This window comes from Mustela erminea, chromosome 18 (assembly GCF_009829155.1).
Source record: "Mustela erminea isolate mMusErm1 chromosome 18, mMusErm1.Pri, whole genome shotgun sequence".
Classification (NCBI taxonomy): domain Eukaryota; kingdom Metazoa; phylum Chordata; class Mammalia; order Carnivora; family Mustelidae; genus Mustela; species Mustela erminea.
In genome coordinates, this window is record NC_045631.1 from 9,311,767 (window position 1) to 9,336,407 (window position 24,641).

General features: G+C 45.7%; 1 protein-coding gene across 8 annotated transcripts in view; it reads right to left on the bottom strand.

Annotated features, from left to right (window-relative positions):
• Positions 1-5,528: 5,528 nt before the first annotated feature.
• PIGL (phosphatidylinositol glycan anchor biosynthesis class L) overlaps positions 5,529-24,641 on the bottom strand; it is a 68,834-nt gene continuing 49,721 nt past the window's right edge. The window contains exons 4-8 of one of the 8 annotated variants that reach the window (XM_032319753.1): positions 18,954-19,021; positions 15,959-15,990; positions 14,354-14,487; positions 6,135-6,256; positions 5,662-5,807 (exon numbers count right to left, since the gene is read on the bottom strand). In XM_032319753.1, the coding sequence (XP_032175644.1) occupies positions 5,741-5,807; positions 6,135-6,256; positions 14,354-14,487; positions 15,959-15,990; positions 18,954-19,021 (423 nt within the window). In that variant the 3' untranslated portion in view covers positions 5,662-5,740. Of the gene's footprint in view, positions 5,808-5,931; positions 6,257-8,093; positions 9,822-14,353; positions 14,488-15,958; positions 15,991-18,953; positions 19,022-24,641 lie in introns of those variants that run through there. The other 7 variants (XM_032319751.1, XM_032319758.1, XM_032319750.1 and 4 more) reach the window with 7 other exon arrangements.

Consider the following 24,641-nt stretch of genomic DNA (forward strand, 5'->3'; position numbering starts at 1 on the left):
GGTTAAAGCCTCTGCCTTCAGCTCAGGTCATGGTCTCAGGGTCCTGGGATCAAGCCCCGCTTCGGGCTCTCTGCTCGGCAGGCAGCCTGCTTCTGCCTCTCTCTCTGCCTGCCTCTCTGCCTACTTGTGATCTGTCAAATAAATAAATAAAATCTTTAAAAAAAAAAAAAAAGCAGCAGCCCCTGATGCGTTAAAGTTTTCTGAGCTTGCAGCCACTCAGCCTATCTTCAGGCTCCGCTTCTCTCGCTGTTGCCACCACATCTGCAGTGACTGCCCCCACTGAAGTCTCGAACCCCTCAGAGTCATCCGTAGGGTTGGAAACCACTTCTTCCAAACTCTGTTTCATGTTGCTATTTTGCCCTCTTCCCATGAGTCACAAATATTCCTAATGGCATCTGGAATGATGAATCCTTTCCAGAAGGTCTTCAATTTACTTTGCACAGATCCATCAGAGGAATCACTGTCTGTGGCAGCTAGGGCCTTCTGGAGTCTTTTTTTTTTTTTAAAGATATTTATTTGGGGCGCCTGGGTGGCTCAGTGGGTTGGGCCGCTGCCTTCGGCTCAGGTTATGATGTCAGGGTCCCGGGATTGAGCCCCACATCAGGCTCTCTGCTCAGCAGGGAGCCTGCTTCCCTTCCTCTCTCTCTGCCTGCCTTTCTGCCTACTTGTGATCTCTGTCTGTCAAATAAATAAATAAAAATTCTTAAAAAAAAAGTCTTGGGGCGCCTGGGTGGCTCAGTGGGTTAAGCCTCTACCTTCGGCTCAAGTCATGATCCCAGGGACCTGGGATCGAGTCCCGCATAGGGCTCTCTGCTCAGCAGGGAGCCTGATTCTCCTCATCTCTCTCTCTGTCTGTCTCTCTGCCTATTTGTGATCTCTCTCTCTGTCAAATAAATAAATAAAATCTTTAAAAAAAAAAAAAGTCTTTAAAAAAAAATAAAGATATTTATTTGACAGAGATCACAAGTAGGCAGAGAGTGGGGGCGGGGAGGCGACCAGGCTCCCCGCGGAGCAGAGAGCCCGATGTGGGACTGGATCCCAGGACCCTGAGATCATGACCTGAGCCGAAGGCAGCGGTTTAACCCACTGAGCCACCCAGGCACCCCTGAAGTCTATTTCTTAAATAAAAAGACTTGAAAGTTTGAAATGAGCCCTTGCTGCACAGGCCGCAGAGCGGGTGCTGTGTTAGCAGACCTGAACACAGCGGAAGTCTCACCATCCGTTGCCATCGGAGCTCTTGGGTGACCCTGCGCCTTGTCAAGCAGCAGTAATATATTTTTTTAAGATTTTATTTATTTATTTGAGAGCGAGAGAAAGAGAGAGAGAGCATGAGAGGGGAGAAGGTCAGAGGGAGAAGCAGACTCCCTGCTGAACAGAGAGCCCGATGTGGGGCTTGATCCTGGGACTCCAAGATCATGACCTGAGCTGAAGGCAGTTGCTTAACCCACTGAGCCACCCAGGCACCCAAGAAGCAGTAATATTTTGAAAGGAATCTTTTTTCTGAGCAGCAGATCTCAACAGTGGACATAAAAAATCCAATAAATCGTGTTGTAAACAGACATGCTGTCATCCAGGCTTTGTTCCCTTTCTAGAATGCAGACAGAGTAGATTCTGCATAACTCTTAAGGGTCGCGGGGTGCTCGGAATGGCCCGCAGCGTCGGCTTCACTTGAAGTCACCAGCTCGTCAGCCTCGGGCAGGAGAGTCGCCCTCACCTCAGACACTCTGAAGCCAGGTGCTGGCTGCTCTCCAGCCGTGACAGTCCTGGGTGGCGTCTCCACGGACAAAAAGCGGTTTCGTCTGTTTTGAGAGTCTGTTACTTAGCGTGGTTGATTAGTGTAGCGTATTAGCTTGACGAGGGTCTGGAATCTTCTGGAGAACTTGCTGCAGCCTCACCCATCAGCACGTGCTGCTTCAGCCTGCCTGTCTGTGGTATGCAGACGACGCTGTTCCTCAGTCCTCATGAACCAGCCTCCTCCAGCTTCAGCCTGTCCCACTGCTTCCTCACCTCCCAGCCTTGCCCTAGCTGAAGGGAGTCAGGGCCTTGCTCTGGGTTAGGCTTGGGCTGAAGAGGGGTGTTGGGGCTGGGTAGGCCTCTCCAGATCACATCAGAGCCCACTTGCCCTGTAAGCCCTGTCTCATGTCTTTCTAGAACCTTCCTTTTGCATTCACAGCTTGGCTCACTGGTGCAAGAGGCCTAGCCGTCCACCCGTCTCAGCTTCTGAGATGCTCAGTCATTTATACCTTTTGATTTCAAGTGAGAGACATGCGAATCTTCCTTTCTCTTGAACAGTTAGGGGCTGTGGTAGGATTATTAATTGGCCTCATTATAATATTGCTGTGTGTCAGGGACTAGAAAGGGCCAAAGGGAGGGTGAGAGATGGAGGAATGGCCAGGCAGTAAGCAGTCAGAACATACCCAACATGGACCAGTTAAGTTCACCATTTTATACAGGCCCGGTTTGTGGATGTCCCCAAATAGTTACAGTGGTAACATCAAAGATCACTGATTCCAGATCACCATAATAAATACCACAGTAATGAAATCTTGTAAAAAATCTACTATCATGTTGCCAGGGTGATTCAGCTGGTTAAGCGTCTGACTCTTGGTTTTGGCTCAGGTCATGATCTCAGGGTCATGGAATCTAGCCCCGTGGAGGTCTTCATGCTCATCACCCAGACGGCTTGAGGTTTCTTTCCTTCCGCCCCTCCCCCAACTCTCTCAAGTAAAAATGTATTTATTTATAAAGATTTTAATTATTTATTTGACACAGAGAGAGATCACAAGTAGGCAGAGAGGGAGGAAGAAAGAGAGGAGGAAGCAGGCTCCCCACTGAGCAGAGAGCCCGATGTGGGGCTTGATCCCAGGACCCTGAGATCATGACCTAAGCTGAAGGCAGAGGCTTTAACCCACTGAGCCATCCAGGTGCCCCTGTTCTTTTTTACTTTTTAAGTACATTTTAGTCCTATCCCATTCCATGAATAAGGGGTCCTGTCACCGGATATGATCCAGTTGGTGTCCCCAGCCTAGTCCCTGTTCTCAGCTGTGGGGCAACCAAGGTGTACCGCAGTGTGAGCGTGGAAGGAGATTTGGAAGTGACCACCTCAGGGACTTGCTCAGCTGGACAGCATTTTTTACTCTGCGAGGGACAGCGTGAGACTTTCCAGTGGAAGGAAAGAGCCACCATCAGTCTGCCCTGGGGTCCAAACCCTGCACAGAGCCTGGCTCATCTCCCCTCCCTCCCACCCCTCCTTGCAATTACGGGGCTAAACCGGTGCTCTTCCCTTCCGCCTAGGACCCCGGATGATGTAGCGCCAAGTGGCCTGATCCCGAGTCCTGGAAACACTAAAAAGTACTGTTTTTCGTTAATCTTGCAGTGAGGCAACTCTGCATTTTATGGAATTGAAATGCTTGGACCCTATTTATGACATTATGGTAGAGTTCAGCGGTAGTCCAAAATTTACCAGGAAGTCATCCATTTCCTGCAGATTTTCCAGTTTTGTTGCCATGGACCTGAATTAACATCTCCTATAATTTTTTTCCGTCTCTTCCACTTTTGTGGCTACAGTATCCATTCTGTTCCTAATAATAGCACTTGCATTTTCCTTTTTTTTTCTTTCCTGAATTGGCTTTGCCAGGTGTTGGCTTGTTTGGTTTTTCAAAGAAAACTTATTTACCTTTCCACTAGCTTCTTATTTGTTTTCTCTTTCATCCACATTAAATTCCTCTTGCTACTTTTTGCTTGGTTTATCTTGTTGATTTCCTTAAATTGAATCCCATAGTTCACTAATTTCAATCTCTTAAAAACAAAAGAGTACAGGGGCGCCTGGGTGGCTCAGTGGGTTAAGGCCCTGCCTTCGGCTCCGGTCATGATCTCAGGGTCCTGGGATCGAGTCCCGCATCGGGCTCTTTGCTCAGCGGGAAGCCTGCTTCCCTCTCTCTCTCTCTGCCTGCCTCTCCATCTACTTGTGATTTCTCTCTATCAAATAAATAAATAAAATCTTTAAAAAAAAAAAAGAGTACATATATCCCATACAAAGTGTAATTTTTATTACCTCCTAGATAATTTGTAATTTTCTCTTTGATCTGCAGATTATTTTGGAGGATGTTTTTTGGTTTCTACGTAGAGTTTTTTCGGTCATTTTAAACTTATTGAAAGCTATTTCTGTGTTTTTTTAAAGATTTAATTCATTGATTTGACAGAGAGCAAGCAAGAGAACATGAACCTTCCATTATTACTGTTTTGTTTTTTAAATAAAGAACTTGGGGTGGGGGGTGCCTGGGTGCTTAGTCGTAAAGCGTCTGCCTTTGGCTCAGGTCATGATCGCAGGGTCCTGGGATGGAGCCCCATGCCTGGCTTCTTGCTGGGTGAGCAGCCTGCTTCTTCCTCTCTCTCTGCTCTCCCCTCCCCCCACTTGTGTTCTCTCTCTCAAATAAATAAAATCTTTATTTTTGTTTTTTAAAAGATTTTATTTATTTAACACAGAGAGCAAGCACTAGCAGGGGGAACAGCAGGCAGAGGGAGAAGCAGGCTCCCCACTGAGCAGGGAGCCTGAGGCGGGCTCCATCCCAGGTTCCTGGGATCATGACCTGAGTGGAAGGCCGATGCCTAATGGATTGAGCCCCCCAGGCACCCTAAATAAAATCTTTTTTTAAAAAAATCAAGCAAAGAACTTGGATTTTTTAGAGAGTTTGTTGCAAGTATTTGCCTGCTGTGATATTTACTGCCTACCCTCTCCTGGAGTGAATCTGGTACTGGGTCTAAAATATCCCCCATTGTTCAAGATTTAACGCTTTTAGATGCTTGGCTGTGTGTTGTCACTGTTTTTGTGTGCCTTTGCCTGGTATTTGGTATGTGACTCACCTTTTATTTTTAGCCTCTTTGTCACTTCTAGCTGCTAGATTTTGTTTTCTAACTCTGTTTTGGTACGGAAATTAGCCCATTCAAAAAAATATATATTTTTTGAAGTAACTGGATACCTGATTTGATTCACTGCATTTGTTACATTTTATACTTTGTTTCCTGTCTTCCCTTTTTTTTTTTTTAAGTTTGCAGGCTTGTAAGTTTCTCCTCATTTCCTCTTTTCTCCTTCCTTAATTGGGATTCTGCACTGTTCAGGGCTGCAGGTGATGACCTTTGCTGTCCCGCAGGAGCCCCGGACTTGTCTATGTCTTCGAGATGCTTCTCCTCCTGAGCGTCCCCTTAGACCTAGAGATCTTTGCAATATTTTTATCCTCTCCCCACTTGAAATTTAGGATTTTGCAGCACACGTGTGCATCTTTTTATTTTATTATTGTTTAAAGATTTTACTTGTTTGACAGAAAGAGAGAGAGCACCAGCGGGGGTGGGGGAGGGGCAGAGGGTGAAGCAGACCCCCCCCCACACCCCCGCACCCCCCACCCCCACTGAGCAGGGAGCCTGGCAGGGAATCCAGCCCAGGACCCCGAGTTCAACAGACTGAGCCACCCAGGCACCCTCATGTGTATCTTTTTAAAAAAATCACAGCGGGCTAGAATATGGTGAGCCCTTCTGATGCACTGACTCAAGTCTCTTTCAGATGATGTAAATTCCCCTGTATTATCCCTCATCTGTAACTATTTCTGCTTCTGGAACTTGCGTTATTCACGTTAGGTCTCCTGGACTTTTTTTTTTTTCCCCCTTTGATGTATTTTTCAAGTCCTTTTTCCATCACAATTTCCATTTCTGAGCGAAATGCCTTCTGGGTTCTGAGATACGTCTTCTACTCTGTAGTCCAGATTCTGATTTGGCCTCTCCTGAGAAACATTCTTTTTTGTCTGGACCAGGACCTGAGCGTTCATTTTTTTTTTTTAAAGATTTTTTATTTATTAATTTGACAGGCAGAGATCAGAAGTAGGCAGAGAGAGAGGAGGAAGCAGGCTCCCTGCTAAGCAGAGAGCCTGATTCGGGGCTCAATTCCAGGACTCTTGAGATCATGACCTGAGCCGAAGGCAGAGGCTTAACCCACTGAGCCACCCAGGCGCCATTCATTGTTGTTTTTGATGAAGTCTCCCATTAACTGTTTCTTCCGAGGGAGCTGCCCATGGCAGGTGGGACTTCCTTTCCCTGGGAGCCCCTTTGGAAGAGGGTTGCCCTTTGGGACTGGGTCTACTCGCCTTTGGTCTCCAACCACGGCAAAGTAAGGAGCGGTAGGAGGCCAGGCGATTTCTGCTCTTCTGGGCCCAGGCTGAGAACTGGCAAACCACCAGGCCTCTCTGAACCACAGCCTCCCAGGACTCTGGGCAAGAAGAGACAGCCCGCTTCCTCGTGAATTTTTAGTTGAGTGTCCGCGTGCGCGCGCGTGTGTGTGTCCTCTTCGTTCCTCCCACGTCTGCCTCCCTCCCTTCCCTCTGCTTCCTTCCTTCTTTTCTTGTCTGGCTCCTTGAATAAACCACATCTGATCTTCGCTCTAGGCTTCAGGGCTGTTGTACAGTTTTGCAGGTTGTTAACTATACAAGTACGGGCCTCAGGGGGCGGAGCTGATACTCCCTGCTGCTCTCACCAAGTTGTGCTCTGGTGAGGGCCTATGTTTGCCTGGGGGAAGGGCTGCTTTCTGACAACTGGCACAGAGGCATACTTACCAGGTGTCCCCAGGGCTACGCTGCCCACAGAGAGCACCTTCCCCTAACTTGAGCGCAGATCCTACTCCAGGGTGGCTTTGAGGGGCATCCTTCCCTCCCGCGCAGCTGTCCAGTGCTCTCTCCAGGCACCACAGAGAAACTAGCTCTGTTCTCATTGGAAACCCCAAGGGGAGGGTGTTAGGATGGAGGGAGCCAAGGAGGGGGAGCTTGCACTCCAGCAAGGAGGACTAGAATCAAGCCCCAGGCACCAGGAAATAAAGATGTTAGTTTGTTTTCATTTCCACCTAAACTTCTCCTCAATTTATTTACAAAGAAATACCCGGCCTGGGCAGTAAAACAAAAGCCGAAAATAACTCTAGTCCCACCACTCAGAAGCAGTGACTGTCGATGATTCTACAGAGCTTTCTAACCTCTAATATTTGAGAGTATTTTTGAATAGAGAATATACATGCATGGTATAAAATTCAAAAGGAACAACAACAACAAAAAAGGTCTCTTTTCCCCTCCTCCCACTCAATTTCCTTTTTCAGAGAAGCACTGTTACCAGAAATATCTCATTTATTTACACTCAATTGGATGTGTAGACATATACGTATTTTTCCCCACAAAGGGTTGCATTTCCTTTTTTTTTTTTAAGATTTTATTTATTTGACAGAGCATAAGCAGGGGGAGTGGCAGAGGGAGAGGGAGAAGCAGGCTCCCTGCAGAGCAGAGGGAGCCCAGAGCAGGGGGAACCTGATGTGGGACTCCATGTGGGACTCCATGTGGAACTCAATCCCAGGACCGTGAGATCATGACCTGAGGTGAAGTCAGATGTTTAACTGACTGAGCCACCCTGACGCCCTTGGCTATACATGTTTGTTTTTGTTTTTGTTTTTGTTTTTAGCTTTACATTATATCAAAAGTATATAATCACATCAAAACTATTAATGAACAACAATAAAATCCTTTAAAATTATAAATGTTCATTTTAGAAAGATGACCTTAGTAATTAGCAATTACCTTTCTTAAAAAAAAAGCAAGCTCTACATCCAACATGGGGCTTGAACTCAAGACACCCCAAGATCAAGAGTCCCATGCTCTACCAACCGAGCCAGCCAGGCACCCCAGTAATTACCTTTTGCATATATATCTCTGTATCTCTCTCTCTCTCTCTCTATATATATATATACACTTTTATGTGGGTGTATACATACACACATATTTGTGCATGTATGTTTAACTAAGATGAGATTGTATCATTCCTAACCTGCTTTCAAAAATTTATCATAAACACTCATTGATGCAATCATCACCGGATTTTTCAAATTGTATTATAAATAATACTGTGATGATGTCTGTATGTATAATTTTAATTTTTTAAGTATTTCCTTAGGTCACGGGGTTTGGGTATTTTTAAAAAATTTTATTTATTTATTTGACAGACAGAGATCACAAGTAGGCAAAGAGGCAGGCAGAGAGAGAGGGGGAAGTAGGCTCCCTGATGTGGGACTCAATCCCAGGACCCTGAGATCATGACCTGAGCTGAAGGCAGAGGCCTTAACCCACTGAGACACCAGGCACCCCAGGGTTTGGGTACTTTATAAGCTCTTAATACATACTGAGACTGGCAGTCTGGAGAAGCTGGCTCAGGGCCTGTCTTATCAGAAGCAAGACAGGAGGCAGCTTGTCCTCTGCTCCCACCCCCCCACCATCTAGCATCAATGGCTGATTTCTTCTCACAGTTTCTAAGGAGGCTATTAGGAGCCACTGACAGATTTTAAGTAGACAGATAACAACCAGATTTGCATTTCAGACTCCTGTTTTAGGGCCTGTTCTCTGGCTCAGTCCCACTTGGCCCATAGGAGGCCATCAAGAGAGCAGGTCTGTAACCTGTTGCTATGGAGACAGCAGTGCAGGCCTTCCGCCAAGGGCCAGAAAGGATACCCCTGGACAATGTGCACCAAGGTCCTTTTTGTGTCAGGACTTCAACTCCTGCGAGTCCCTCTGTGGTAGGGCTGCTTATGCATCTCCAAACACCAGCGACTCACCTTTCCTGGGCCCTGACTGCATGCCAGACCCTTTCCTGGGCGCCCACCAGGCTTAGTCTCCTCTGAGGTTGGTACCGTGACTGCGTTCCCTTTTGCACATGAGACAACTGAGTCAGACAAAGGTTAAACACCTTGTCCATGATTACACTGTTGGTAAATCTGGCCTCCCACCAGTATGCGGAGCCTGTGCCCTTGACCCCTAAGCTTCCCAGCCTCGGGCCACTTGCCTGGACCGTTGGCTGGGCCGTGGGAGTAGTTTCCAAGCCAGATCCCTCAGACTGCTTTTGTCTGTAGCACAATTTTACGACATCAGCTTTCTTGTTTTGTTTAGTTTTGGTTGAGGATTTAAAAAAAAACAACAACACACAAGACTTCCTGATTTGTCTTCCTGTTTCCTCCTTCCCTCAAAAGACTGGGAGCTGAGATCTTTGACTGGATGCTCCTTCCGGGCAGGCCCACTTTGTAACAGTCTCAGCAGGAAATGCTGGGCATCGTGGTCGGCCTTTGGCCTTCGGGAGCCCCAATCGGTTTAACGACTATGAGGTTAAGTAGAGAAGCTTCCTCGGGACTCAAACTTGATACAGAGGCCACGACGTGAATCAAAGTAATAATGGCTGAACTCACTCACTATCGGGGCTGCTCGTGTGTGTGAGCTTGGTGAGGCTGCTTTGGAAACAACATAAAAATTCTGCCTCATGGCCTCTGAGAAGTGATCTGGGAGCACCTTTCAGAGCATTTATCATCACAGCAGGCTCTGTCCTAGATGCCTGACCGACATGGTGCCATTATGTAGCGTGTTTTCCGGAAGAACTTGAGAAGCTGTCAGGGTAGCTATTGGTATCCTGGGGTTGGTTTGGTTTGGGCTGCCGTGGGGCTTTCCCCCAGAGGAAGAAGCTGACGTTGGGACCACCCATTGGCCTGCATGGTCCCCCCTTTAGTTAGAGCTTCTCAGCGCAGACCCACAGAGCTCTGGAAGGCCTCCCCCATGGGGCTCTCTTCAGTTCAGGCTGATCCGCCAGCTCAAGGCCCGGGCCCAGGAATTCTGGTCTTTGCTTCTCCCTGTGTTCCTTAGCCCAGAAGACCCCTCCAGGCTTCAGAGGAAGTGCAGGGAGTTGATCCTCATGTATCTGGAGAAGAGTAAGTAGAGGCGGCGGAACCAGAGCAGCTGGCTGCGGTGGCAGGACATGGCTCTCTAGGAGAAGCAGAGAGGCCCGGTCATGGAACTGTTTCACTCTCTCTTTCCTCACCTGAACTGCTTCCCACAAGCACAGCTCATGCTGTAGCCTATCCTGGCTTCTCCCTGGGACGAGCGAAGCTCTCCGGATGGGCCTCCCATCACTGCCTCCCCTCTCCCCTCTCCTAGCGACAACCCAGTGATAAACTCACAGGATAATAACGGTGGCCACAGCGCGCAGGTGGTCTCCATGCATCACCTCGATTTAGACAACACGGCTGGCGTCTGAAGCCAGAGCCATGTGAATGACCCTGAAGCCCACATTCTTAATTTCTTTGCTCCCCTACATCGTATAGATCAAATGTACGAGGAGGTTTTATGGGAAGCGAGCTACATTATTGTGCTAACGCTCCTCTGAATTACAGAAGCTGGGAGAAAGAGGAAGAGAAGAAACTAGAAGGCACAGAGACACATTCACACCAAAGGGTACACATGGGTGTGGGGTTCTCCTTGCCAAAATGTGTATTATCTTGTTATTTAGACCTAGCGTAGTTCAGTTTTATTTTATTTTATTTATTTATTTTTTTAAAGATTTTATTTATCTATCAGAGGGAGAGAGGGGGAGAGAGCGAGCACAGGCAGATAGAATGGCAGGCAGAGGCAGAGGGAGAAGCAGGCTCCCTGCTGAGCAAGGAGCCCGATGTGGGACTCGATCCCAGGACGCTGGGATCATGACCTGAGCCGAAGGCAGATGCTGAACCAACTGAGCCACCCAGGCGTCCCGCGTAGTTCAGTTTTAAACCACAGATCATAGCGACTGATGAAACTAGATATAACATATATAAATATATATGAAATATATATATATTTTTATATATATTAAACTAGATATAACATATATAAATATTTCCTGCCTGCTTTTCTCTAAGTACCAAGTCAACTGCCTCTCTGAGCTATTATCATTGAAGACCTTTATGTAAAGAACTCATTTTATTTTATTTTTTTTTATGATTTTATTTATTTATTTGTCAGAGAGAGAACACAAGCATGGGGAGTGGCAGAGGGAGAGGGAGAAGCAGACTCCCCACTGAGCAGGGAGCCCGAAGTGGGACTTGATCCCAGGACCCCAGGATCACCACCCAAGCCGAAGGCAAATGCCCAACCAACCGAACCACCCAGGCATCCCCAAAATGTTTATTTTAGAAAAACATTGAGAGACGGGTGCCTGGGTGGCTCAAAGTGGGTTAAGCCTCCGCCTTCAGCTCAGGTTATAGTCTCAGGGTCCTGGGATCAAGCCCCGCATCGGGTTCTCTGCTCAGCAGGGAGCCTGCTTTCCCCTCTCTCTCTGCCTGCCTCTCTGCCTACTTGTGATCTCTCTCTCTGTGTGTCAAATAAATAAATAAAATCTTAAAAAAAAAAAAGAAAGAAAAGAAAAACATTGAGAGAAGGGATGAACTTTGTAGCCCAGACACACTTGACTTGTCTGATTTTAGCAGCTACCAAGTCCCATGTGTCTCCCATATCATCCTGCCCCCAGTGGTCTAATTTTTGGATTCCCTAACCTTTCAACGGCTTTTCAGTACCCATTCAATACAATTAGCCCTTACCGTCCATTTGTTTTCTTACAAACTGTTTTTCTGTTACTTTTCCAAGGGAATACAAAACATCAAAGTTTTTTCTATACCTCCCCTCCTTTTTGGAGCATTTCCACTACATTTCCTTCAAAGATACGATTTTGCAGGTTATCCAGTACTACCATCAATTCATCTGATGAATATTAGTTCCCTTTTTGACTATCATAAATTATACTAATGAACATTCTTGCTCATAAATTTCTGAACACAGGACCCCTGGGTGGCTCAGTCAGTTAAGCGTCTCAGGGTCCTGGGATCAAGTCCTGCATCGGGCTCCCTGCTCAGTGGGGAGTCTGCTTCTCCCTCTGCCCCTCCCACAGCTCATGCTCTCTCTCAGTCTCTTTCTCTATTAAATAAATAAAATCTTAAAAAGATAGTTTAAAAAAAGTTAAAAAGCGGTTAGAATACACAAGTTGTGACTGAAATATGTACTAAGCTCTGGTGGTTATATCTAGAATCTGAAACAAAAACCACAGAGCACACATTCTTTTTAGATAACACGTTAACATTTACAAAAACTGATCATAAAGTAGGTCATTCACTAAGGAATTCTCAATAAGTTTTTAAAAAACCAGTATTACACAAGCCACATGTACTGACCAGGAAGCAATTCAATTCTAAATCAACAATAAAAAGGCTACAGGATAATTCGTGTTCTGGTAGCTACCTTCTATAAAGTTACTGCAAACGCTTGAATTAGTCAATACAGTATCATTGTTCCTAGGGGAAATAACAGTTTTGGTTCCTGAGAGCCTCTAGTCTCAACATTTTAATCAACTGATCAGTACATAACCTTGTTTTATGTGGGTTTCTGTTTAAAGATGCCTTATTTAATATTATGTTATCAATTCATTCATCGAATTCACAGTCAATAGGGCTGTAACTCATGCATGAATGAAGCTGATCTAACTAACCTCCTTTCTCTAGAAGAGGTATCACAGCTTTCCCGCCCTTAGAATCATTAGACAGCACTTGGATGGCTTACTCAGAAGACATTTAAAACAGTAAAATCACCAACAAAAAGCACAAAAATGAGAACAATGTGTCACCAAATATACTGAAGAGAGGATACTTGTTAGCAGAGCTGAAACAAGAAGGCAGAGGGTCACCTTGTTCAACCTCAGCAGGGAACCTGGGTGTGTGTGCTTTGGTGGCAACTGAAAACTTCACTGCCCTGCAGATATGCATGTCCACAAATGACCACAAAAGCCCCATATTAATTTTGGGGTTACAAGTAAATTTTAGCATGTAGGCGCATTTGCCAAGATGGAACCTGTGGATAATGAGGATTGATGGTACACACACACGCACACACACGCACGCATTTGTAAACTCGAAAATACACCCTTAAAAGCCTCATGTATTAAAAAAAAAAAAAAAAGCCTCATGTATTAAAGAGGAACTCACAATGGAAACTGTAAGTTACTTATAACTGAGTGACAGTAGAAGTATGTATCAAAACTTGTCGGGTGCAGCTAAAGAAATACTTCAAGGGAAATTAATAGTATTAGAGTGTATTTTTAAAAAAAGATTGAAAATGGGGAAAAAAGCTAACCTTTTCAGCCCAAGATATTAAAAAAAAGAAAAAACAGTGTAAAATCTGAATAAAGTAGAAGGACACAAATAAAAAACAGAAAGTAAGGAACTATCAAATAAAACAGGAGAATTCATGTTTCTGGTCAGTGTTGCATTCTCAGTATCTAGCAAAGTGCCTCATAGTAGGTATAAATGTGTATCACAGACAGTTCAGAAAATAAAGCTAAGCAAAATAATAATAATAATAATAATAAAACTTTAACTATATTACATATATTATACAAATATTATATATAATATATAGTCACACTATATTATATATAATGTATTATATGTATATATTGTATATATACAATTTCATATACATATAAAATGTATATTTTGTATGTATGTATGTATACATATAAAATGTATATTATGTAGGTATACATATAAAATGTATATTTTGTATGTATATATTTAATATATTGTATATATAATAATATATACAATATACATATAATATATAAATATAAATATATTTTAAATATATAAACATAAATATATTTTTTATATTTATATATAAACATATTTATATTTATATATAAAATATAAAATTTATAAAATTATATATAATTATACATATACAATATATAATTATATATTATATATAATACATAATACTATATATACATAAATATATATATTTTATATATATAATATATAGTCACACTCTAGTCACACCTGGAGGCAGATTGGGTCAATTCTCCTTAACTCCCTAACTCCGTGGTTTTCAGAATCACCCGCCCCTTGGACAGCTAAGAGTTTTCACCATGAGGCCTTTGCTGGGCCTGACCTTTCCTCAGCAGGTAAATAAGCCTCTGGTGGTCTATCCTATTGGCTCTTTACAGAGGCTCCTGGCAGGTCTGAGTTCCTCTTTGTACATCCTTACAGTGAAATGCAGGCGCCCATTACAATTCTAATGTATAATGACATAGAAGAACATCGTCATAATGTTGTTAGGACAGGTTTTAAATAGTAGGCACTGTGTAATCCCATTAAGAAAATATATATGTTAGCAATGATTTTCTCTGAGTGGTAGCACTGAGGGTAATTTTTATTTGATTATCTTTATTTTCTTCTTGATGCTTTTATATAAAGTATTTCTAGATGTTCTACAACAAGCATCGTATTTTTACTTTTAAAAATCATGTATTACGTTTATGATCAGAAAAAAGGGCAAAAGTCCCTAATAAGCTATGACTGCCAAGGTCTAGCTGGATAGTCCTGACACTCAGATGCTAAGCCACTACGGAAGGTCTTCGCTTAGGGGTCGTGGGGGGCCAGGGGGTCTGGGACACAGATCTGGAGGGAGGGTGTCGGGGAATTCACAATCCTCACCTTGGCCTGTGCCACTTCTTTGCTGGTGAGCACGAAGAGGACATCCCGGGTATGAAGCAGAGAAAAGGGCAGGTCCAGAAGGGAGATGTACTTGCGCAACACATTCACTGACTGAAGCGTGAGCACCGAGCACCCTGGTTGGGGGAGGTGGAGAGGGAAGAAGTGGAGTCTTGTTGCTTCCAGGCAGATTTCCCCTGAGCACCCTACCCCTCCTTTGGGGCTCAGGGCAGGGCAAAACCATGGCCACGGAGTAGCCAGATGTCTCGGTAGCACCAAAGGTGCTCTTTGCCCATCGTTTTCACAGACAGGAAGAGTGAAAGGACCACAGAACACCTGGCCACCTGCTCTCTACTCAAGCCCTAGCAAGATTAAGGTGGTTGCACGAGGTTGGAAACTGGCTACTTCAAGGCCAAGGGAAAGGCAATGAAGACCAGAATTTCGGGATTGGAAGGTAAGAGACCTAGCTCCTGCTCTGACGCTCGAGACCTGACAGACTTGGGAAAGTGCCTTCAGCTCTCCGAGACTCAGTTTTCTCATCTGTAAAGTGGTGTTGACAAAGTGGAAGCCTGTCTCACAGGGCTGGTATCGGCCCACTCAGAAAGAGCACACCCGACTGTGTTCTCACTTGCGTCATCTTCTTGTCGCTCCTGAGGGATGTCTCCTATTCCCATCGACAGACCAGAAACTGGCCTAGAGAGGTTAAGCCTTAGTGTCACACAGGTAAATGGCCAAGTGGGGTCAAACACCTTTCAAGTAGGTGAACCCCTCAAACACCCATCAGCTGTTTGCACCTTGGCTAAGTGATGGGAGTTTAGATGGACAGACTGAAAGGACATTGGAGGTGAGAAAAGACCACCTGGGAAGAAAGCTAGACAGATGAGCGGGCAAGGCCTGGGGTCATGGTTAATTTCATGTGTCAACTCAACTGGGTCACAGGCTACCCAGATATTTGGTTGATTACTTCTGGGTGTGCCTGGAAGGGTATTTGTGGATGAGACTAACACTTAAATCAGTGGACTCAGGAAAGCAGATAGCCCTCCCCCCAGTGAGGGTGGGCATGGTCCCATCCACCGAGGGCCTGAATAGAAGAATAGGTAGAAGGGAGAATTTGTTCTTTTCTGCTTGACTCTTGAGCTGAGACACTGGTGATCTCCTGCCCTTGGACCGGGATTTACACCACTGGCTCTCCTACTTCTCAGGCCTTTGGACCCAGACTGACTGACACCATCAGCTTTCCTGGGACCCCAGTTTGCAGAAGGCAGACTGTGAGACTTCTCAGCTTCTGTACTTGGATGAGTCAAGTTTTATAATAAGTCTCTTTTCTACATGTATCTCCTATTGGTTTTGTGTTCCTAACACCTCTGGCCTTCCCTCACACCCAGAGGCTGCCTGGCTGGCAGGGGACTTCCCAATGGAGACAACCTGGTTTTAAGGCCTGAGGACCCACATGGACAGACACAGTGAGCTAGGTCAAGAGGAGTGTGACCCAGCCTCCCCAGCCCCTTGGCTTGACCTAGGGCAGTTCTCCATATATTTACAAATTTCACCCAATAAGTTTCTTAGAGGGATAGTAATTAGCAGACTTTGGCAAAACAGACCACTTACCTTTAGGTAACTTCCCTTCTGAGTGGAGGGTCCTGGAGGAGGAAAGGTCAGGAGTGAGAGGGAGTAAGAATTGCTTTGCAGTTAACAGGAAGAGCCTTCAGAGTACAGGGGTCAAGGGCAGGACTCTCCAGTATGGGCTACAATGGCATGTAAGTTACCTTGTGCTAAAAGCAATCAAAACCCATCAAATTCAGGAAAACCACTTTGCACCTGCCCCCACAGCCAGCTGAACTTACATTGGAAACGGGCCTGTACCAGAAAGAGAACTAGTCGTAAAGATTCCTTTTTATCTAAGAAACTTATTGGGATAAAAGGGCCACCTTTGTTTTCCAAACATTTCAACCTTCCTGCTAATGGTCTTCCTCTCCTTATACCCCAGACTCCCATTGTGCTCCCCAGCTCAGGATGACATATAAGTCTCATGTTGCCTGACAGTCTCTGGAATTTCATGTTTGTCTGGATTCATGTTTGTATGGATTTTGTGGGACAAAATTAAATTTGATTTTCTCCTGTTAATAATTTCTCGTGGAACTTTAATTCTTAGTCCAGCTAGAAGAATCTTGGACAGAATAAAGTTTCTTCCTCCCCAACAGTGGTAAGGCCTGCCACACCCTATGATCCCCCCATAGGTTTTTTTTTTTTTTAATTTTTAAGATTTTATTTATTTATTTGACAGACAGAGATCTCAAGTAGGCAGAGAGGCAGGCAGAGAGAGGGGGAAGAAGGATCCCTGCTGAGCAGAGAGCCCAATGTGGGGCTCGATACCAGGACCCTGGGATCATGACCTGAGCCGAAGGCAGAGGCTTAACCCACTGAACCACCCAGGTGCCCCCCTACCCACAGGTTTTTAGGTAGTGTTTTTGCATCAATCACCATGTAGGTTTCTGGGATTCCATACCTCTGGCTATAGGACAAGTATGGGCACTATCCCCAAGATTAGCCAATCTGGGGGACGACTAGTAGTTATGAAGTGCCTTGGTCCAAGCTTTGCCCATGAGACGAGGGTAACTATGATGAACTTTTCAAAGTTTCTCTCTTTTGAAATTGAATTTGAGTGTGACAGGAGGCTATTTTAAAATATTAATTGAGGGGCACCTGGGTGGCTCAGTGGGTTAAAGCCTCTGCCTTCAGCTCAGGTCATGATCTCAGGGTCCTGGGATGGAGCCCCACATCGGGCTCTCTGCTCCGCAGGGAGCCTGCTTCCCCCTCTCTCTGCCTGCCTCTCTGCCTACTTGTGATCTCTGTCTGTCAAATAAATAAATAAAATCTTAAAAAAAATATTAATTGATATTTCTTCTCTAATAGTTCTTTCTCCTTTTCAACTTCCCCTGCTCCCACCTTCTCACAGTGAAGGCCATTCTATACTCCCAACAGCAGTGGGTAATCCTACAAGCAATGAACTCCAGAACCCTTGCCTGCTTTTGTTTGGAAGCGAAGAGATGGAGCAAGATGGGATAAGGGGTGCAACTCCACCACCAACACACAGACAACATACTCATATGAAATGGATTTTGGTTCTACTACTACTGCCATTGTTCAGCCTGGCAGTGCTGAGAAAACCACTTCACTTCCTCAGTTAAATGAGGTGGTTGGACTTAATGATAGGGGAACCATTTCCAACTTTACATATTTCACTAGTCTGGTCTGAGAATGTGGGGCATGTTTAGAAGAAAGTTCTTTTTTTTTTTTTTTTTTTTAAAGATTTTATTTATTTATTTGACAGAGAGAGATCACAGGTAGGAAGAGAGGCAGGCAGAGAGAGAGAGGAGGAAGCAGGCTCCCTGCTGAGCAGAGAGCCCGATGCGGGACTCGATCCCAGGACCCTGAGATCAAGACCTGAGCCGAAGGCAGCGGCTTAACCCACTGAGCCACCCAGGCGCCCCTAGAAGAAAGTTCTAAAGTAAGTCCTTTACTTCCAGTTGTCCCCTCCCTTCCCCTAGGCCAGGTCCACCACTCCCCCACTCAAGGCGCCGGGGAGAAGTACTTCTCTAGAGGCTGGGAAACATAGTTTGTTTATATGACTTTGAATAAGTCCCTCAATATCTCTGAGGTGCATTTTTTTTTTTGGTTTGTTTTTTACCAGTAAAATACAGATGCCTATCGGTACAATAGGGTGGCTATGAAGAACAAAAGTTTTCCTATTACATATGTATATCTTCCTTCTCCAAAGAAAGATTTGATACAGTGTACAAAATGTACAAAAGAGGAGCGCCTGTGTGGCTTAGTCGTTAAGCGTCTGCCTTCAGCTCAGGTCATGATCCCAGGGTCCTGGGATCAAGCCCCGCTTCGGGCTCCCTGCTCAGTGTCTCCCACTCCCTCTGCTTGTGTTCCCTCTCTCTCTGTCTGTCAAATAAATAAATAAAAGCTTTTTAAAATAACGTACAAAAGAAATTAGAATAAAAGGAGGAAAGGGATGCCTGGGTGGCTCACTTAGTTAAGCATCTGCCTTCAGCTCAGGTCATGATCCCAGGGTCCTGGGATCAAGTCCCACATTGGGCTCCTCGCTCACTGGGGAGCCTGCTTCTCCCTCAGCCTGCCCCTCCCCCTGCTTGTGCTCACTCTCGCTCTCTCTTTCTCTCTCTGACAAAGAAGTAAGATCTTTTTTAAAAAAGGAGGAAAAAGAAGATGAAGCCATGAGGCACACTGATTTATAGAACTCACTCCCTCAAATCTCCCACATGTGCTACATGGGGTTGCAAGTTTGGCCCGAAACCTCTCTGTGGCCAAAGCAAAGACAGAAATAAAATGTCACCCCATTTTTCCGTGCAGAAAAAACCCTCACGAGTTGAGGGTTGATGATAAGATGACTTCGGAGGGATTTCTCACACACATGGCGTGGTGAGCTGTGGTGAGCAATGTGGCCAACGCTGGCTCTCTGTGCCTCAGCGGCCAGTTCCCTGGGGCTCAGACAGTGAGGGGGGGAAGCCCTTTAGAAGACATCTGCCCTGACCAAATGAACAGAGCGCCCTCCCACCTGCAACATGCAGAGTCATACCTCACAGCTGCATACAGAGCAACATGATTTCGGTGACCACTGACTCCCCCTGCATCGAACGTCACCACCTGTAGAGAAACAGGGTGGTCACTCATTTTTTTGTTTTTTTCAGATTTTTATTTTCTTATTTGGCAGAGACCACAAGTAGGCAGAGAGTCAGGCAGAGAGAGAGGGGGAAGCAGGCTCCCCGCCAAGCAGAGAACCCGATGCGGGGCTCGATCCCAGGACCCCAAGATCATGACCCGAGCTGAAGGCAGAGGCTTAACCCACTGAGCCACCTAGGCACCCCAGGGTGGTCACTCATGATTGAATACTTTCTATGCCTCAGTTTCAAGGCAGCTGTTCCCGTTCCCCGGGCCAGAAAAGGAGCACACGAACTCTGTACCCAATTCTGGGTACAACCGAACTCACTTCCGAGCGGATCGGTGGGGTAAACCCATTGCGTTGGCCAGTTGTGTGGAGACTGTGTGGGTTTTACTGTTTACTCTTGTTCTGGGCCAGTGAAGCAGAGGGGAATTCGGCCACAATACAAACCAGGTTTAGAGGATCTTAGTTTCTTATCTGCCTGGCCATTTATTAGCATGCTTCGTTCTCATGGCTGGCTGCGGGGTGAACTTTGTTCTTGTAGATGCTGGCTGATTTATGTTTATGTGGCCCCTTTCCTTGTGCTGTACTGAGGGCACAAAGGCTTTGAGGGACAGCACCCACCGTGCCCCAGGGTTAAGATCACAGAAGTCTATTCACACCCGAACTGCCTCTGTATCTTCTACTTATTAAGGATAAGCTAGGCTGGGTTCCAACATTTCATTTCTGTACAGATAGGTTATGAAAAAGACCAAGTAAGTCTGAATAATAATCATGTTACCTTGAATAATAAAAGAAATTTTAAAAAGAGAACAGGGACTCAGAAAAAGGAACAGGAGTGGTTGGTTAGGGGAAGTGGAAAGAGGTAAGCTGTCCCCAAGGAAAGTGCGCGGCATGCCACGTGGACTAAAGGGAGTAGGATGGGGATCGGTATAGGCTGAGAAGGGCTTCGCTACTGGTGTTTCTATTTTAAATCATAAAATGCTGACTTCATGTATAGAGAACTCTCTGTTACAGTGAGAGCAGCAAACCTCAACTGGGCACAGGATGGGGGGTGGGAACTGCAGATGAAAAGAAAATTTAAAGTCCTGTTAACGTATCCTGATTCAAACAAGTCGTAAAAATAAGCACAAAATGAAAAGATATTTATGACATGAGACTATTGGAAATACAAAACACTGGTATCAAGGAATTGTGAATGTTTAGGGGTGACAATGGTGTTATAGTTAGGTTAATAAAGGACTTGCTGTCGGGGGCGCCTGGGTGGCTCAGTGGGTTAAAGCCTCTGCCTTCAGCTCAGGTCATGATCTGAGGGTCCTGGGATCGAGCCCCGCATCGGGCTCTCTGCTCAGCGGGGAGCCTGCTTCCTCTTCTCTCTTTCTGCCTGCCTCTCTGCCTACTTGTGATCTCTGTCAAATAAATAAATAAAATCTTTAAAGAAAAAAAAAAAGGACTTGTTCACGATTAGAAATGCATGCTAAAATATTTAAATATGAAATATGATGACAAAGATTTGCTTTGAAATAATACAGGGGGCGCCTGGGTGGCTCAGTGGGTTGGGCTGCTGCCTTCGGCTCGGGTCGTGGTCCCAGAGTCCTGGGATCGAGTCCCGCATCGGGCTCTCTGCTCAGCAGAGAGCCTGCGTCCCCCCCTCCTCCTCTGCCTGCCTCTCTGCTTGCTTGTAATCTCTCTCTCTGTCAAATAAATAAAATATTTTTTTTAAAAAAATGAACAGCTGTTTAAATGAAGCTAATATTAACTGTGAGTTAATGATTACAGGAACCGAGTGATAGGAACATGGAAGTTCATTAAACTTCTCTCTACAGTTGTAGGCTTGAAATTCTCCCTTCTGGAAAATTAAAAACAAAAACAAAACCAAAAAAGAGTTAAAGGCTTATAAAAAGCGAATTGTGGACACGTGTCATTATACATTTGTCAAAGCCCATGGAATGTACAGTACCAAAAGTGGGCCCTCATGTAAACTGTGGACTGGGGGGTGTTAATATGTCAGTGTTGGTTTCCTGATTGTAAAAAATCATGGAGACGGGGAGTTTTTGTGTACCTTCCGCTTGACTTTACTATGAACCTAAAACTGCTCTAAAGAATACAGTCTATTACAACACATAAACCGTGCGGCGCCTGGCTGGGGCTGGGTCTGTAGAGCATATGACTCTTAATCTCAGGGTCGTGAGTTCAAGCCCCACATTGGGCAAGGAGCCTACTTAAAACAAAACAAAACAAAACAAAATGTAAAACCGTGTAACTAACTCAAGTACCCTGTTCTGATCCCAGTGTTCCATCCAACACAGTGTTGACTCAATTCTACTCTTATCTTGGACCCTCCTTAACCCCTGCCATTGTGCAGGTCACAGAACTTGACCCCTGGAAGTTATTTCAAGGTTCAATGTGTTGTTGGTCGTCTCATTTGCCAGATAAGAAAAGTAATACCTGCTCTGCCTTCCTGGCGGGGTTGAGGTGAAGACACAACACCCCGACGTGGAAATGTTCAGGAATGTGTATGTACAACAGGACAGGCTAGAGCGTCTCAACTCCAAGCCTGCTCTTATGAGGAGACCATGACAGTGGGGCTAGTCATTACCCTGGGTGGGCTGGAGAGCACTTCCTAGTTAGGGGGGATTGGGGGTCCGCTGGAGCTTGGCTCAATCACTTCTGAAATTCTCCTAGGTCTCTGTTTCTTCCTACAGTCTCCCTTTTTCTTTCCGTCACAAGGAGGGCTGAGTGGAATTGTATCCAGCTCCCTGGACTTTTGCAGATATTTAATGTGACAACGGTGACCCCTGTAGCTCTTTCTAGAACTCCATCCACCTCACCCACCCCTCCCCCCAAAACTGTGGAAATCTTTGTTCAAATGAAATCTTACCCAGACTCCAGTGGTAATGGAGGGGCTGCTCTGGTTTCTCTAAGATGGTGGTTCTCAACTGGGGGCTATGTCGCCCCAGGTACATCTGGCCATGTCTGAAGATAGATTTGCTGTGATGACTGAGGGGGCGGTCAGTGGGGAAAAGCCCGAGATGCTGGTAAGCATTGTCCCCCACAGCAAACAACGATGGGGGCCCACATGTCACGGATCCCTAAGGGAGGAGGGACTGGGTGTTTGGTTTCATGTCTATATCGCCAGTGTACAGCAAGTAGGGAATATCACAGACCAGGCGCTCAATAAATACTTGTTGAATGAAAGGTCCACATAGGGGCCAGACCCCGGACCTAGCCTGCTTGCCACGGAAAGACACTACCGAACCCCTCGGCTGCTCTCTGTAGAGGGCAGCATCATAAAGCTTTCAAAGCCATGTCCTGGCAGCTCGGCAAACATGGTGGGGCTGGGACCAGATGGCACCTGGTTTCCTTCCATCTCCTGGGGTTAACCCCTGCAGAGCCAGCTTTCCTCTGGAGCGGAGGAGAGCTTTTAGGATCATCCTAGCTCAGCCCAGGTGGGAATCTGTCTTCCCATGTCTTAGCTCAGTGCTCCTGGCTTCTGTCTCTGCTTCCCCATTGATCTTCTCATTGTGTGGCCAATACTTCTGGTCTGGAGGGGGCCCCTGGGTCCCTGATTCTGCCACTGAGTGACTTCTCCCCTGTCTGCTACTAAGCCCTCGCCCCTGGCCCACCAGGGCCTACGGGGACTGTGGGAAAGTATATTTCAGTGCCTCCTGGGGGCTGAGCTCGATTATGGACACGTACGTCCTCACTGACAATGGTGTTAGCGTGGCCTTACACGCTTACTGTTGTATGAAGTGCAGGCCAGGGAAATTATTCCTTACTGCACCATGACAGCTTGGGAGTTTCCTTATTAACAGCAAGGTGAGTTAAAGAGCTGTTTTAAAATGGTTGCCTTGGAGCGTCTGGGTGGCTCAGTGGGTTAAAGCCTCTGCCTTTGGCTCAGGTCATGATCTCAGGGTCCTGGGACTGAGCCCCGCATCGGGCTCTCTGCTCAGTGGGGAGCCTGCTTCCTGCCTCTCTGCCTACTTGTGATCTCTCTCTCTGTCAAATAAATAAATAAAATCTTCTAAAAAATAAAATAAAAGGCAAATGTTACCATAGTTTTCATTTGACATTGAGGAAACTCAGGCTTCCAGAAGCTGAGAAGCTTGCCCGAGGTCAGCAAGGGATGAAGCTAGGATTTTAAGCCTCAATTTCTCACTCCAGAAGGCACAAGGGTACATTCACGCGCACTGCCGGAGAACATTTTAGTCAGAGGTAGAGCAACAGTGCAGATTCGCATTTACTGGTCAACAAGGGCAGGAGCCCCCATCTCAGCTCTGCCGGGGTCCTCTGGACCGGGCCTTGCCAGTGGTCGATGTTGTGGCCACTGAGAAGGCTTACTGTCCACCTCTAAAATGACAATGACAGTCCCTCATGGGCTAATGCCTAAAATTTACCACTTAAATTCCTAAACACCCAGGCAGTCCTTACGCACTGCACACTGGTGAACAGGATCAGTCCTTGCCAGGGGGCCGGGTTTCTGTTTTAGACCATGTTGCATTTGACCACAGCTCTGAGCATCCGGGGAGGGGTCTCGGGGCACGGACAGCTCTCCGTGCCATTTTTGCTCTCAGAAGAGTCTCCCAAATTTGTGTCCCAGAAAAGTGATTTTTTGTGGTCCAGGCCGCATCTCAAGACTGCATTCTCCAAGAAGCCTTCTGTGACTTCTTCGGCCCGCTTTGGGAATCCTACAGTATTTGGCATGTATCCTGCAAGTTGCTGTTAATTCTTTGACATACAGACCATGTCTTATGAACTAGACTGGAGGGTCCGTGAAGGCAGGGACCGCCATGACATTTTTATATCCCCAAGAAAGAGAACAGGCCCAGACCGTGCTTGTCCCCAGACTGCCCAGACGGTTAACTGCCACCTGTCTACCTGGAGCTCTTTCCTGTCGTTTGAGGTGCTCGTGTTCATTCCAGTGTGTGAGGGCCCTTAATCATCGGGACAATACTTAACTGATTTAATTTCCCTACTTAAGGAAACCATTTTATTTATTTATTTTTTTAAGATTTTATTTATTCATTTGATAGACAGAGATCACAAGCAGGCAGAGAGGCAGGCACCCAACACTTACCTTTTAAAGTTTAAATGGTCCCCTAAACATGAAAATGCTCTTTCCTGTCGTTTGAGGTGCTCGTGTTCATTCCAGTGTGTGAGGGCCCTTAATCATCGGGACAATCCTTAACTGATTTAATTTCCCTACTTAAGGAAACCATTTTATTTATTTATTTTTTTAAGATTTTATTTATTCATTTGATAGACAGAGATCACAAGCAGGCAGAGAGGCAGGCACCCAACACTTACCTTTTAAAGTTTAAATGGTCCCCTAAACATGAAAATGCTCGGGAAAAGGTGAAGTTCTGTACAAACAGGAGCCATAGCTCGGGCTCCTGGGGCCCTGAGTTTTAGAAGGCAGGACAGAGGCTGGGGTTGGGGACGGTTAAAGAGGACACAGCTTGGAAAAAACCTCTGTGTTCACCTGTGGCAGTTTAGTTACACAGTCCCACAAAGGGTGTGTTTGGTCCTCCATAGGTTTATTTTTTTGTTTTTGTTTTTTTAAATATTTTATTTATTTATTTAAGAGAGAGAGAGAGCGCACAA